This window comes from Caloenas nicobarica, chromosome 6, assembly GCF_036013445.1.
Source record: "Caloenas nicobarica isolate bCalNic1 chromosome 6, bCalNic1.hap1, whole genome shotgun sequence".
NCBI classification, from domain to species: Eukaryota; Metazoa; Chordata; class Aves; order Columbiformes; family Columbidae; genus Caloenas; species Caloenas nicobarica.
The window spans coordinates 3,161,427-3,176,757 of NC_088250.1; the positions used below are offsets into that span (position 1 = coordinate 3,161,427).

General features: G+C 40.8%; 1 protein-coding gene across 1 annotated transcript in view; it reads right to left on the bottom strand.

Annotated features, from left to right (window-relative positions):
• PLCL1 (phospholipase C like 1 (inactive)) overlaps positions 1–15,331 on the bottom strand; it is a 106,394-nt gene that overhangs the window by 78,507 nt on the left and 12,556 nt on the right. Inside the window, 1 exon segment of the mRNA XM_065637559.1 lies at positions 11,367–11,514. Within this exon segment, the coding sequence (XP_065493631.1) occupies positions 11,367–11,514 (148 nt within the window).

Below are 15,331 nucleotides of genomic sequence, written 5' to 3' on the forward strand. Positions count from 1 at the left end.
AAAGCACCTCTGAGTGCTATTGCAGTGGAGCTATTTGCAATTGCAAATGAACAATGAGGCAGATTTTCTAAGGAAAAAAATCCAGAGGGCTGTGGCAAATGCACACAAGAGAAACAGCTTTACTTACATGATCGCATATAATTCAGTGAAATGCCAAATTGCTACGTACCGTGTTTAAACGAGACTATAACAGCTCTTAAGAAGAAATGTGGTTTTTTGATTGCTTCTGTAAACAAATCTGGACAAACCTGTGTCAGAGATGCACTATTCATGATATAGCAGAATTATAATACCCTTCCCATCCCAGCATCTTCTCTCAAACCACAAGCAGAAAATAATAAAGGAAAGAGGAAATAAACCTAGAAAAAAATAGCAAAAAACCCCACACCATGGATTGATTGGGCCTATTGTGTACTCCAGGGCTTTTGCTTTTTTCCTCCTTTTTGTCATGATTAATTCTCCTGCAGACACTCAGTTGCATATTATGGTACAAAGGGGGTTTTAGAATGAAAGACAAACTGTTGTTATAACCAAGTAAACACTGAATGGGCTCATTCTAGCTTACTGTATTGTGAGACTGCAAAATCAAGACAGCCAATCCGGCAAAACAGTGAGGAAGTCAGACAAATAAGTAGAAAGTAAAAGCCACAAGCTGTCCTACAGACTAACCATTAAAATTAATTTTGATCATTCTCTATAAAAGCCCCGCTTTCCTCTTCCCTACAAAAAAAGAAAAAAAATCCAAGGGACAAAACTGCTTATCACCTCCGGACGCCTTTGCAGCCACGTTCTGACCTCAGCTCACCTGCTGCTTCCCGCGGTGAATAAAAGTGGTTTGTAAATTATTATGGTTTCTACCAAAACCGGAATCTCAAAAGGCGTAGAGCGTGGGAGGGGGAAATCTACCAAGAATTCAAGTTCAGGTCTTTTTTCGACATTTAATGTAGCATTTGAATGATCTGTCATGTTCAGCGGGGACAACCACATCCACAATCCAGTCGTTCTTGGCCTGTGGAACAATTTAATGTTTGACGTAGGTGTCCAAAAACATCTTAAATGCTAAATTAAGTAGCGCAGAAATTAAGTCTAAACATGACGCATTGCTCAGAGCATAAACCAGATGCCTGGGGGGATGGAGAGAGCGAGAACACCATTAGAAACATAACCACTGAGTCAGGTCGAGCTTTAATTCCAGTGAAGCAAAACCCGATTACATCTTGGCACGGACCCCATCAGCCCCTCGGCAAGGGGAACAGATTTATCCAGACGACAAGAAGCAGGGACACGTAGAAATGGCATCTCCACTCCTCTCCCACAGACACATGTCTCATTGAAGCAGAAAAGGGTTTTGGACGCTGATCAGGAAGCATCGGGCAGAACAACTTTGTATGAATGGTGAGTTACAAAATTTTAACGCCTAGACTCCGATATTTTTTCTAGTGGCGGAGTGAAGTGCTCTGAAGTATCTTTGACTAGGAAACCTGCTTTTCCTTTCAGCAGATCCCTCACAAATATTCAGATGTCTGTGGTCCACGTGCCACAGCTGGTGAGAACACCATTGCTTAGGGAAAACAAAACAACACAGCTCTGTGATCAAACGAGAAGTTTGAAAGGTCCGTTTCCATCTCCACCCAGCTAATATATACTCTATGCACTCTAGGACGACATTTAGAAACCTGTTCTATGTAGTTCTCATGAGTTCTGTGGCCCTGGGAGCACCAAACCACAGACTGGACCCATTCGGACTCCTCCAAATCCACATCATCTCACCACGTACGACAAATGCTGACGGTAACACCCCATTTCCTTATTTAAAGGAATAACCTCTGTGGACGCAGAGCATTACATAAAAGACTGTTTCAATTTCATTGTGGCTCTCATAGAAAGGCTTTGGATAATTGTTGCCCACTAATCTCTCTAATCTTTAATTTCCATTTCATAGAAGACTGACTGTTTCATCGTAAAACATTAAGTGTCTCTAATTCTTCAGCTCACGGTGTTGGTTACATGAAGCCCTGAAAAGACAAAGACGCAACAACAGCACAGGCAGAAGCAGCATCTTCTTTATGACAAACTCACCCCAGAAACACAAACTTTTGGTGCTTTTCTCCTGCTTTCAGGTTCCAACTGCAACAACAAACCACATTTAGGGGACTGAATCCTTCTGTCTACTAAGAGTAGTTTAATTCCAGGCACTGAGCTGCATTTGGGCATTCACTTTTTAAAAAACAAGATTATTAATTTCTCAAGAAAAAGTAATCTGGATATACAAGATGTGCCAAAGATGTAAAGCCAGAGCCAAACACGTTGATTTCTCCTCCCTCTCCCAGACTAGATGGATACTCGGTTATGGTTCAACATTTATAAGCAAATTCACATACACACAGACCCTGGAAGAGAATTAAGGTACACAGGACTCCACAGGGTGAGCATAATGGTGATTACAAGAGAGTTAACAATCTTTGCACCTTCATTTATGATGAAAAGAAGGCAAATCTTTCTTCCTTCATACTCATTTTTATATATCAAGCTCCAAGCAGCAAATGTTCTGATAAACTTTTTTTTTTAAATGCAAAACAAAAGCTATGTTTATTTTGGAGTGCTCCTGTGCCTGTTTTCATAACATCATCTCCACTTCGAGCCAACTTGCATTTCTAGAATGCAGGTACAGAGGCAACACTTCAGCAAGGTGCTCCAACGAAAAATCAAACATAATTTCCTCTATCGCTCCTAAGAGAGGAGCCCAAACAAGCCCTTATACCCAGCGGGAATCCTGGTCTGACAAGCAGGGATAAATATAAAAATCACGCAGTGCCTGGGGTTATAAACACAGCGTGCAACTGCTGCTCGCGAAGCGCCGGGTGCGCAGGACACCGACCATTATCTCTGCGCTTTATTCTCCCCACGTGCCATCTGTGAAGCGAGATAAACCGGTACCAGGCAGAAAGAGGTACGGTGTCTTCGAGGACGGGTTAAATCGAACCATGCCATGAAAGCAGTGTTGTCTGAAATGTATTTTTAGTATAATCCCAAGGATGTGGGTTTATCTTGCTCCCACACAGTGACTTCTTATCGAGTCCCGCGGTCTGTGTTATAATTCAGGGCAAACGGCCCCGACTGCTGCATTCTGCTGTCGCCAAGAAAAGCCAGCACTATTTACTGCCTTTGAAGCACCACATACAAATGAACTGCATTGCTCGTACAAAAACGGTACCAAAAAATATCCTTAGACCATTTCACTTTTATTCCAAACAGGAGAGAAGTCACTTCAAAGAAATACAAATTGAGAGGGGGAGGGCTCCTGCAAGGCAACGTTTGTGGAGGCAAGACGCACTTGTTTTATTTTGGGGTAAACTAAGTAAGGAGAGTGCTCAGGCCTAATGGAGCAGCTGCCTTCAACGGAGATGCAAATGGTTTGCCTTTAGTCGCGATTTCACAGTGAGGTGTCTATCGTCATGTTTCTTACCTCGTTAGAGGTTTTAAAGAAAATCAACTATTCGAAGCCAAAAGGGTTATAAATTTGGCAGCTAAAAGGAGCTCTTTTTGTGGAATAACCCTCCCGGCATTCCCATCATACAACAAGTGTCCTGGGATAGCTGGAAGGATCCTTCTCATGGAGCCATCTGCAGCTGTTACCGCTCTTGTGCGTCCTCACAAGATCGAGCTATTTTAGTTGGGACTTGGAATAAAATCTTTTCTTAAGCATCCTTGGCCTGAGGTATGGGCCCAGCAAGAAGAAACTGAACCCAAGTGGTTAAAGTTCAGGGGGAAACAAAAAAAAAAAAAATCTCCATACAACTAAAGCACAACCTTTGGTTGCTTTGTGGGGTTTTTTTTGTTTGTTTTCTTGTTTGGTTGAGTTTTTTTTAAAAAGGAAATGTAGTACCATGTGCCTTAAAAAAGGAGGCATGGCTTTGGAATACACAAGCAAGCAACAGCTTTAAACAGTCTTAACCTTTACTAATCTACAACTTGATTAAAATCTCCCCATGAAGATAAAAGTCTGGTTTTTGTTAGGAGACCTCTCAGCTGTAAATTTTCCTGCCAAGAGGAATGCTTGCGATATTGCCTATCAACAACTTGATCTACTTTCTCTTCCTGCTGTCAAAAAAATTAAATCATTATATTATTTTACAAAGATTAGCATCATCACTATGGAAACAAACCTATGACCTGGAGAATACCATAAAATAATGCGGCAAGAAAAAGCAACAAAAGGAAGTGCAACAAAGAACGGAGAACAGTTCTGGAAGCACTCCTCTGCCTCAAAATATTCCTTTTTCGGGAAACTCGATTCAGGAAATCTGCGGGCCCACTTAGCAAGGAAACGAAGATGAAGTGACTTCATTGAAGTTTACAGGCCCCAAGCGCAGCCCAGGATTCCGGCCCAGGCCAGGCTTTGCTCTTCAGCAGGGCCTAAGACATTTCTGCTGGGACTACTCATATACTGGGGTTATTTTGCACACAAGAATGATTAAAGGCCCACAAGGAACTCGGCTTAACATTGCTTAAACACCCTTTTTTGGCAGCCCATTAGTGCTGGCGACTGTCTAACAAAACAGTATGGCTTACTCCGTGGCCTACCTTGTAATAAGAACTGTCAACACAACGCAAATAACCAGCAGTTTTGACTGTGCGCTGCAGCATCCAACGGAGTCCAAGAGCAACTAGAAAATAACTTGGCTAGAAAATAACTTGCCTTGAAAGCAGCCAGGGACTCCAAAGGTCACTCTGAGTCACGCTGGGCCTGCAGCTCAGACATTTCTTTGCGCTACAGCAAAACGAAGCCTGGACTTTACATCGACACTTTCCTACTCAGGGCAATGATTTCTTGACTTAGAAAGAAATCAAGCCGCATTTCCTTTTCATCCAGAATGGGCTTTGACTCCATTATGTAAATGTAGAGCGGAATTTGGCCCTTCTTTATATACTCTGAACCCCAATTCACTTCAACACTCTTTTACTGTTCATAACTTAAAACCTTTTCATATCTTTTTTTTTTTTTAAATGAGCAGACAGAAATATTTCCTAAGGCCATCCAGAGGTAATAAAGCATCTTTATCATCTTGAGCAATCCCACTTATTAAATGTTAAGCCAATGTCAAGTTAATATTTATGAAAGAAGTGGGTTTCCGTGAGTATTTCACAGCCAACACCATAGATGTCATTCCCACCCCACATTTCTAACTCTTCGGTCTCAGCTATTTTGCGAATGGAAATCAGTTCACTGCTGCTGCTGTTCGTACTACAATCAAGGAAATGCAATGGAGATTAAAAAGGTTGTTTAATATTATCACAAAGCTTTATGCTAGCAGACGGTCTTATTTTTAATTCATGTAACCACTGAATTCATTTATAAAATGCAGAGCCTGTAGAAAAGGCAGTCGGCATTCGTCTGTGAGATGAGAACCAGACTTCATATTTTTCAGCTTTTGCTTCAGACAATTCATTTTGTCAGGACTGGTACTTCGGGGTAACCAAAACAACAGGTATATACAGATGAATTTTGCTGAACGCTTTGGCTGCAATGAAAGAAAAAAAAAAAATGCTCCTTAGGTATTTTCACACCAACAAAACTTGGGGTCCGTTGGACACCCATCTAATACTGAAGTGACAGCTGGGGAAAATCACGTATGATTTTGGTTCGCTTTGCATTGCACAATCAAAGAATAATCCTCACGTGAATAACCTGCATGTGAATAAAGTTACTTGCAAGAAAGGAACGTGCAATTGCACGGGCTGAGAAAGCACAGATCAGAGTTTGTCTTCACTAAAGAGCAGCAACATGGTTGGGAGTGTTTGACTTAAAAGCAGTTTAACCTCTTACTGAACTTTTTAATGCTCATTTTCATTGAGCCATGATGACAAAAACATTAATACAAAACTAAGTTCACTTACAGATATTCAGAGGCGCAACACAAACATTTCAGGTTTTCTTTCAGCTCTATTTATCTAGCCTTAATCTTGTGAAATGTGTTTATGGCAATTTCTCAAAGTTCTGTTGATTTTACAAGTAAACAACGCTGCCTACTTACAAATACATCTCTGACTAAAGCAGCACTCACTTGATATTTAACAGGAAGCAACCAATTTTCTCCACAGCCAGAAAACTGTTCTACAGCCAGTAACTTCTTTTATAAATATACATTGATGGTGCTACTAATCATTAAACACAGCTTCTAACACAATCAAACATTCATCATTAATGACATTAATTGCCAGTTTGTCACAGACTTGGTAGTCTCTTAAGTGAGCAAAAGCCTCATTTATTGTAGACTCCAGGCACTGATTCCCTGGGTGATGAATGCAAAGTTTTCCTATTACACTAGTGAGAGCATCATCAAGGTCTTCACTGACAACTGTCTTCTCTGAAGATTATAAACCAAATGCATCTTGCATTTTTTTCCCCCTGAAAAGAAAATTGTTTGGTTTTGGTTCACTTGATTGGGTGCACAACGCATCAAGAAACCTTGAGGTATGTTATTTCTTATGAAAAAAAAAAACCAAACCAGAACAGCCTGCAGCTCTACTGCATAACCGGTAACTTTGGAAGAGGAAAATTATTGCAAATTCTTCTATCTTCATGTCAGAAAAACAGAACAGCGAGAAGGACCAGAGAACATTTGCAACGGGACCAACTGTTAACCCACCTAATTAATACACAGTTATTTGGGAGCCAGTTGGTAACAACAGAACAACATCCTTCCCATTCCCCAGCAAAGGACATAAGAAAAAACATCCAGCCTGAGCTGCACTGGAAACCAAGGATCTCCACTTAATTCACAGGGAGTTCCCATTTAAATCAGAAAACCAGGCAGAACAGGTAGTGACTTGAATATTAAGAGAAGGGAGAAGGACAAAGCACATCAACAACATCGTACATAATAAAAAGGTAAAACTGGGAAATGGGGAAAAAAAAGCCTTCTTGTTAAAGGTTCTTTTTTCCCCTCTTTATACAACAAAGTATCAGATGAGGTCTAAAGAAGTATTTTTTTTTTCCCCACAGCTACCCAACCAGGCTTCAATTTAAAAAAAGCATCCGTATTCAGAATGGAAAAGGACATGCTAAAGTTCAAACAGGGGATAAAGTCCAGTTCTCATGGGGTTTAACACCAGGAAAATATTAAAAGGCTTGTCTTGAATAACAATATCCTGAAGACTAATATTTAACTGCTTTGTTGAACCGGGGCCACGAAGGAACTGTAACCCTGCAACTGGGTGGGTAGAGCGGTAACTTGATTAAAAAAAATCAATTGTACATTACTACTAAGATCAGTGGCCGCAGACGCGTATTAGCGTATTTTGGTTTGGTTTCGTACTTGAATTATGTTTTGCCGATTTAGAAATCTGGAGGTAGGCAATTCATGCCTTTCCACCACATGAAATAGCTCCTGTGTCCCAACAGCAGTTTTTATCCACACACCAATTCCAGTGTCACAGAGCTCACCCACGCAGGAAGGGGCAGAACAGAACACCCAATCTAAATTCATGGTGTTCAAAGGCCACCTCATACATCCAATGTTTAATTTACTGTTAAACCTGTCGGAAAAAAAAAAAAACCTATTTTAATTCAGCTGCTGAAGGACTGCTTAAATCATTTGCGGGAAAAAAACCACTTTTAAATGCTCCTGCCAGGAGACCCAACTTCAAGACTGCAGCACAAGCCACCAGTCTGCCCAGTTGCCATCTGCTCTTAGCACTGGGACGGTGGGACATGGAGTTTCCAATGATTACCAGATGCCTCTCCCAGCACAAAAATAGCACCGATCATGGCCATTTGCAATAAAGCAACCCTGCAACACAAGGTATTTTGGGTCCATCTTTTTGAAACACCCTGTTATTTCTTCTCAGAGAGGGGATGGACCATAGCATACTGTACTGAAAAAACACCACTCCCTTTCCCATGGCTTCCTCTCGGATGTTTTTGCTTTAGATTTTCTTTTCTTCGACTTTTGTACTTTTTCTTGACATTTGTGGTCTTTTCAATTTATTTATTTTTTTCTGTATTCATTGCTTATGGAGGGATCAAAAGAACAAATGTCAGAGTTACAAAAACCAGATGCTAAGTACACATCCAACACCATTTCATAGGTACAGGTGCTGTGAAATATTGACAAGATACAAATCCAGGATATAAGCAAGGCCAAGGACCCGCTGCAGCACAGCATCAGACAGCTCCGCCACATCCCTCAAATATGGCTTTTCTTTAATTAGTGTAACAGGAACGATGGAATATCATCAACAACCCAAACCTGTTCTGCGAGATTGAATGGCATCCAATACAGAGTAATTTTTACAGTGGATTAACCCCCACCTCAAAAGAGGGGTCAGACAAAGCTGAGGCAATAAATGAAATTAATTTGAGCATCTGGTAATCCTACTCAGGCATAAGGAAGCCCTAAGCAGCAATATTAACTTTACTTTTAGCTTTCCCAAAAACGTTGCTTTTAATTCCTCTTTTTAAAAGCTTCAAAGAAAGTTATTTTAAACACGTGTAAATGCAAAGAAAAGAATCCATGTTTACCCATTCCTTCCTGAGAAGCAAAATCACTTATAGATTCCCACAGCTTATAATAATTGGTGGTTAAGATGCATATCAGAGCCTGATTCACCTGAGTTGTATAAAGCCACTATACAATCACCCATCCAAGGAAAAGTAATCCACACCTTATAACAGAAATGTAAGGTAAAGTCACTTGGAAGAAGGAATTCATTCAAAACCCAGCCCAAATTAATTACAATAAGATTCTTCTGATTGACTTGAATTGACTTGAGATCCGGTATTTTCTAGCTGTGCTCTTGGAAACCAGCGGTGAAGATCAAATAGCAAACGTGTTTTGATTTAGAGCCCTCTCATTTGCAGTGCACCGTTCAGCTCCATTGCACTGTTCCCCCACGAGCACTTACAACCAATTTTACACTTGAACTCACCAACAATCAGCGCTTCCCCACTTAGGAGAACTTCAAACCAAAGTCTTTCGGCGAGTTAAATATTTTTAAATCCTAGGAAGGAAAACAAAACGGAACAAACAAACAAAACGCCACACACCAAACAAGTAATTAGGAAGCATGCAGGATTCAAACAGCCCCTCCAATTTTAAGAAGCAGACAAAGTGGCCACACAAAGATTCTCCGTTTCCCATTCATCTCCCTCAGCACCGCTGGCTGCCCCCACAATAACTTATAGAGCAATCCAGGTTTGAATACTGTCCTTCGTACGCATGGGGTGAAATCACAAGGACCGCGGAGGTGACAGTGCCATGCGATTTCTTTCTTTCTCATAGCTTTTAATGAAACAAACAAACAAAAAGTTTACAAGCCCTATTTCCTTCACCCAAGATGAAAAGAAAAACTAGAACCGAAAGGGAACAGAACTGATTTAACAAACAGAGAGCTGGAAACGCTTTCCTATGGGTCTTTGGCTGGGTTGAACCACAGTTTTACCTCAGATATCCTGAACAGAGCCACAAAAGCAACATTAAGGGTAGTTATTGCACTCGGGTTTGGAGCCAGTCCTAAACCAGCACGCCTCAGTATACACGCTCCCTCTGTCAGGCTGCAAATAAACAAAATATTAATATTTCAGCCTCTGCAGCTGGGAAAAAAATCCCAAAATCAAAGCCCCGCTGCACCCGACCCATCTATAATCAGAGTAAGAAAAGAGATGGGATGCTCGTGTGGCACTGATGGAGACCATGCGTATCGGCTTTGAACTCCTACCTCTTTTGGGAAAGGTCTCATTATTATCACAGGTTTTCCTTCCAACATTACTGTCAAAGAATGATCAGGCAGGTGGAAATCTGAAATTTTCAATTTGTTTACCTTCTACACTTGACAACAGGTATTTTTCAGAGCCAGAACTAATCCCCCGAGGAGCGTTAATCAATTTCCTTTGCTGTATATGGATTTTCACACAGCTTGCAGGCAGAAAAAATATTTTTAAATGAGATAAAGCGATTGCAAGAAAACCCACCAAAAAATCAGAGAGATTAACTTAGATGTTTTACCTCTTTTTTTTTTGCCTAGAAAGGAGGAAAGAAACTCCCAACAACATATTGCTATACACAAATTTCCTTCTATCCCAGCATTTTAAAGGATAAGAGTGTAATAAGGCAGGACAAGAATAACAAAAGTAAATAGGTCTCTTAAATATTTGGGTTTTTTTCCATTAAGGACACTCAGAAAGGACTTGACTAAATCACTTTCCTGCCCACGTGTACAGTACGAGTAACCAGCAGAATGTATGTTATCAAAAACAGGCTTTATGTTGTGTTAGCGCTTCACCTACTGTAGCAAATTTTTATTTAAATTCTGCTGTGATTGTGATTCTTACACTACTGACCTTAAGCATGGGGTAAAGTTCTCTGTATTTTGGCTTTGCTGGTGTTGCTTAAGTGTTAGTGCTAAGATTTATTGTCTCCATGTTAGTCATCTTTGCTATGGATTCTGAAAATTCTGTAAGAACTTTACCTCTATTTCACCTAAACAATATGTGCTTCTGAAAACATGCTGCCCTTGGGGTATGCTGAGTGACATGGTACTATATAAAAGCCTTATTTTTGCACCCAAACCATTAAAAAGAAACAACTGTATCCTTAAGAAGACAGCTCCATTTACAGGGTGACACTCTCTTCAGTAAAAATTGGAATTTTTCAGAGACAATAAGATCTAACAGAGCCACAAATACTCCCTAATGCTGATACGATGAAGCAGCTTTTTGCAGTTGGGTTTAGATGCTTTTTAATTCATATTTTCATCATGTAAAAGCTTTATAATATTAATGCAAATACATTACTCATGAAAGAGAGAATCCAAGGGCATCAGCTTGACCTCCACAGGTTGTGAGCAAACTGAAAGCGAAAACAAACAACTGCTTTCTTGAGACTGTCATCAGGATTTTTTTGTGCAGATTAGATTGCTGATAGGTAAATGCGGACTAAATATAGAGTGCTGAGGAAATGTTTCTGGCTCTCTTTGAACTCTGTGTTCGGAAGTCAGGCACGTTGAAGGCCAAGACGATGAAACCATCTATTGCTAATTTTACTCGCTAGCAAGAGCTTGCCTTTTTTCAGTTGCTCATACACTTGCCAGCTGAAATTTGCCATATCAGGTGCCTGCCTTTAAAGAAGAAGGAAAAAATTAAAAGTATCAAAATAATTCAGCAGTTCCAAGAGCAAAGCTAGGAAAAAAACTAAGTTGCCTTGCCAACATTTGAAGAGTGGTCAGGAGAAGGTTCAAGACGCAATTGCACATAAGGACCTGTGCTTTGAGTGCCCGACTTTGCAACCTTACCGAACGTGCATTTGAAAGAGCTTTTTGTGTGTAACGTGCTATTAGATGGGAACTCGTGTATCAGGTAAGCTCACCTCAACTTGCAGTTTAAATGTGAAGATATATGCTACTGCTCTTGCAAGTTGTCTTTTCCCATAGCAGTGGATGGGGGGGCGACCGCTTGTAGAAAGCTGGTAAGGATCGGGGCCTGGAGCATTTGTGTTTTCTTTCTGGAGCCTGTTCCTATTGAAAAACATTTATTAAGCATGTAGCCAAGAGCTGAAGAACGCCCTGGTTATTCACATTACCCGGCCGATACCCGCCCGCAACCCGACGATGCAAAGCAGAGCGTCCATCTCTGATTTCTGCCCTTCCCTCCAGCCCCACAAGATCATCACTATGAAATGATGTTCTCGCCAAGCACGAACAGCAACGCAAGGGCCAAGGACGTGAAGAATCAGCTCTGCGAACCTCCGTGCTGTAGCAAACCCAGCAGGAGCTGAGCATGGCAAGAAACAGAATGAGTAAGCAATAAGTGGGTGGCTCAATATGTTCATTTTCCTCCACTATTTCCATTTCAAGTGTCGGCTTCCCAAAATGTATTTAATTTGTACTATAAACCTTGATTCCCAAACTCTTGCCATGCTGTTCAACAAAACAGTCTGCACGTACGCATGTAAAAGGAAATATTGCACAAAACCCTAGCGACAGCAAGGGCCCTTGTATAAAATCTGTTGCAGATATATTTGCTTCTAGATTTGAAATAAAAAGGTAAAAGGTTTTTTTGGCTCTATGGCAAATCCCCCTAACCATTCTTCCGTCACTCCGCAGTTTGCACCAAGCTTTCAGCCAGCAGCAAACTGCTGAACATGTTATCAAAGAGGTTCCTGTGGGCTCTTAATCATGGTTGTAGCCTCTATTATCATAATATCCTCCTAAGTCCTCATTAAAGCCCAGCATTATGTTGGAATAACAACATTCTACTGCTCCTGTTATTTAATCTTTAGTATCTCCTGTAAATGCAATAGAATTAAGGAAAATGCCATTCTGGAGATATCCTTCATTGTAACGTGCAGCAAAGAAAAGCTCCGTGTTGTAGAAGGCAGGTGAAAAAATCACGTCCCACAGCCCAAAAAAGAACGAGAGCATCTTTAAATCTCAGTCCTCCGTTGTCTCCTACATTGGCAATGTGTATCAACTACTTTAATTAAAGCATTGTAACTAACAGTAGAGCAATATTTAGCGAAAGGCAGGAAAACTTAACTGATGCAACTGATACAAAAGGGGGAAAAAAAATTCCTAATGATCAATTATATACCCATCGAACCCCATTACTCACTCCAGCTGAGTGGGAGAGTGGAATTTTGTAAGCTTGTCACAGAGCGGGATTTACCGTGTCAGCTCTAATTTTAATTGTCACTTTGCTCTGGAAACGTGATACAATTGGCAAATAAATATTAAAATAATGGACTGCAGACTTAACGCTGTTACAATTGCAAAACCTGTTAAGCTCCTTGTATTTATATTAAAAACCTACAGTCTCTGCGCCCATCCAAATACTGCTGCAGAAGTAAATTATTTGCAAACGTGTGTGAAGTGGGCAGGCAAAGCCTGGAATTATTACTTATTATCAATACTGCGGTCAGTCCTTCAGGTGTTATTCCAGCTCAGGAATCTGCTGTGGCAGAAACTGTTTGTATGAAAACTGGACAAAGACATTTAACGGCAATTGGTACAGAGATGAGCCAAACAGCTCAGTCCTCAAACAGATTTTGCTTTAATTCAAATTCTAACCTGCCGCTGCTTATTCCTAAAAGCTTTGCCAGTTCACAAAAAATCAAGTTATTGCCCACAGAGCCACAAAAATTACAGTCCTTTACCACGGCTGACCCTGAGTTTTTCAAATGCAATATGAAGTTGTGATTTAAAAGCTGTCTGCAGGATCCAGAGCGTGCACTGAAACAGATTAATTTGGTTTTTTTAAAAGGAGCAAAGTAACTTGTCATAAGCCTGAATTTCCTCACCAAGCCTATTCCACCCTTAAGGCTACTAACAGTGGGAAACAGCTAAGACTGAAGCAGTCATTCCAATTATTTTTATTTGTAAAGAAAACGTTACTTCTCTTACATCTCTTGCGAAGCATCACTAACCAAGCAAAGTCCTGACCCAAGCGATGGCAAAGATCACACAAGATTTCACATTTCTCTTCTCCGTTAAATCGCTTGTTTGTGATGATCTCAGTAAATGGCTAAACAAAGGCAGCTGCTTGGTTGTAACTGGGTCTTTGTGTAAGGCACATCAGTCTCACACCCTTTCTTTCCTTATTGCACATCTTCTGAAATATTCACACATACAGAACCGCTTCACTGCCGAATGCGTGCTGCAAATTCACAAAAACCGTGACGGTTTTTATCCCGAGAGTATTAACTCACCCAATTCAAATCAGTTTTCACTGGAGCACATCATGTTCATTTTACCTCTAGAAAAACAGGCTTCTTGCCAAACATGCGCAAGATCAAGATTATAAAGTTGCGTGAAATCGTGTATATTTTTATCTTTTACATGGCATTTCCTGCATATATTTGTGCACGTGCGGTCACTTTTTTCGACCAGTCGAGAAAATTGCCAACTCAGAAAACGAGTTTCACAAAGGTAAGTCCAAACAGAATCACAGAATCATTAGGTTGGGAAAGACCTTTAAGATCATTCACCAGGGCACAGGGAAGAGTCTCCTTTTAACACGAACCACCGTGACCTTGGAGCCAAAGTTCTACCAGATGTTTCTAATCCAACATTAGAACTGACCAGTAAAACTGCCCAAAGACAGTTGAGATGGAAGCAACCTAAATATGACATTAAGTGTCCATGCAGGCAAATGGTTTCAACACCCTGTCTCGCTCTTATTTTAATAGCTGCCCCATCCGGGAGCTTGCAGAGGTAAAGGAAAGCAGTATCTGGCTCGGTCTGCTTTCGTAGCCATTTACCTCAAATTCTGTGGGTTGACGCTGAGGGCAAAGAACAAACGCACGCGTACAAAAGCGGTGCTTTAAAGTCCATTGCCATGATTAGAATGAGTAATCCAAGCGCTAAGCCTCTCGCTCCTCAGAGTTCTCCAGGCCGTGTTGCATCACGCCTCAGCAAAACATACTAAGCTCCTGTTTACATTGCTTGGGTAGAAATAAAACTATTGATGAGCTATTTTTGTATGTGCAGACTAACACCTCTGTGTCTCAGTGGCAACGTTTGCTTCTTCGCTGGGACAAATCCTGGATCTACGTGGTACCAACGTTTTGCAGCAGAGAAGCATCATTCGGGAGAATTGTATCACCTCCTTTTTATAACACACTTGCCTCCCCAAAACACATTTATCTAGTCCAAATTTATCCCTTAAATTGACTTTTATAGCAACATAATTTAACACCCTGGGCTTAGCTTTCTCTCCAAGGCTACCACAGGAGGGCCAGCGCACTGAGGTCTTTGCTACCTTACACTGCTTTGTTTCACACATTTTAAAAATCGTTAGCATCATTATTATTGTTGAGAGAGCAATGAGGAGACTAAAAGTCAATCAGAAGCGTATTACAAGTGGATCCAGCACCTTTTGCAGCCGGCGATCCTGAGGATGCTTCAGCGCAGGAGCAGTTATCCCTCGCTGGTGCCACAAAAACCCATCCTTTAGACCCAATCTCTAATTCCTCTTAGATCAAAATACATGAACATTTTTGTTAAGTCGCTCTCAAAAGGCCCAACGAATCATTTAAACATCTTTCTTGGGTTAACAGCCCCAAAACAAGGTTTTGCTAAACAGGAGTATTTTAATACAAACATCTAATCCGTGAAAAGCCTGAAGGATTTAATTTGTAACCGAGCCTGCAGTTATCTCCACCTCCTACTTTCACAACTAAATTGACAAGATGAAGACAGGAAGGGGAAATAATAATTCATCCATCAGCTTTGAGACCTGTCTAGAACTTGGAAGAGTCACTGGGACAGTGTTTAGAGGAAGGTCCCAGCCAGCACAGGAAAACTGGCCTCTCCAACCCCTCTAAAAACAGAGAGA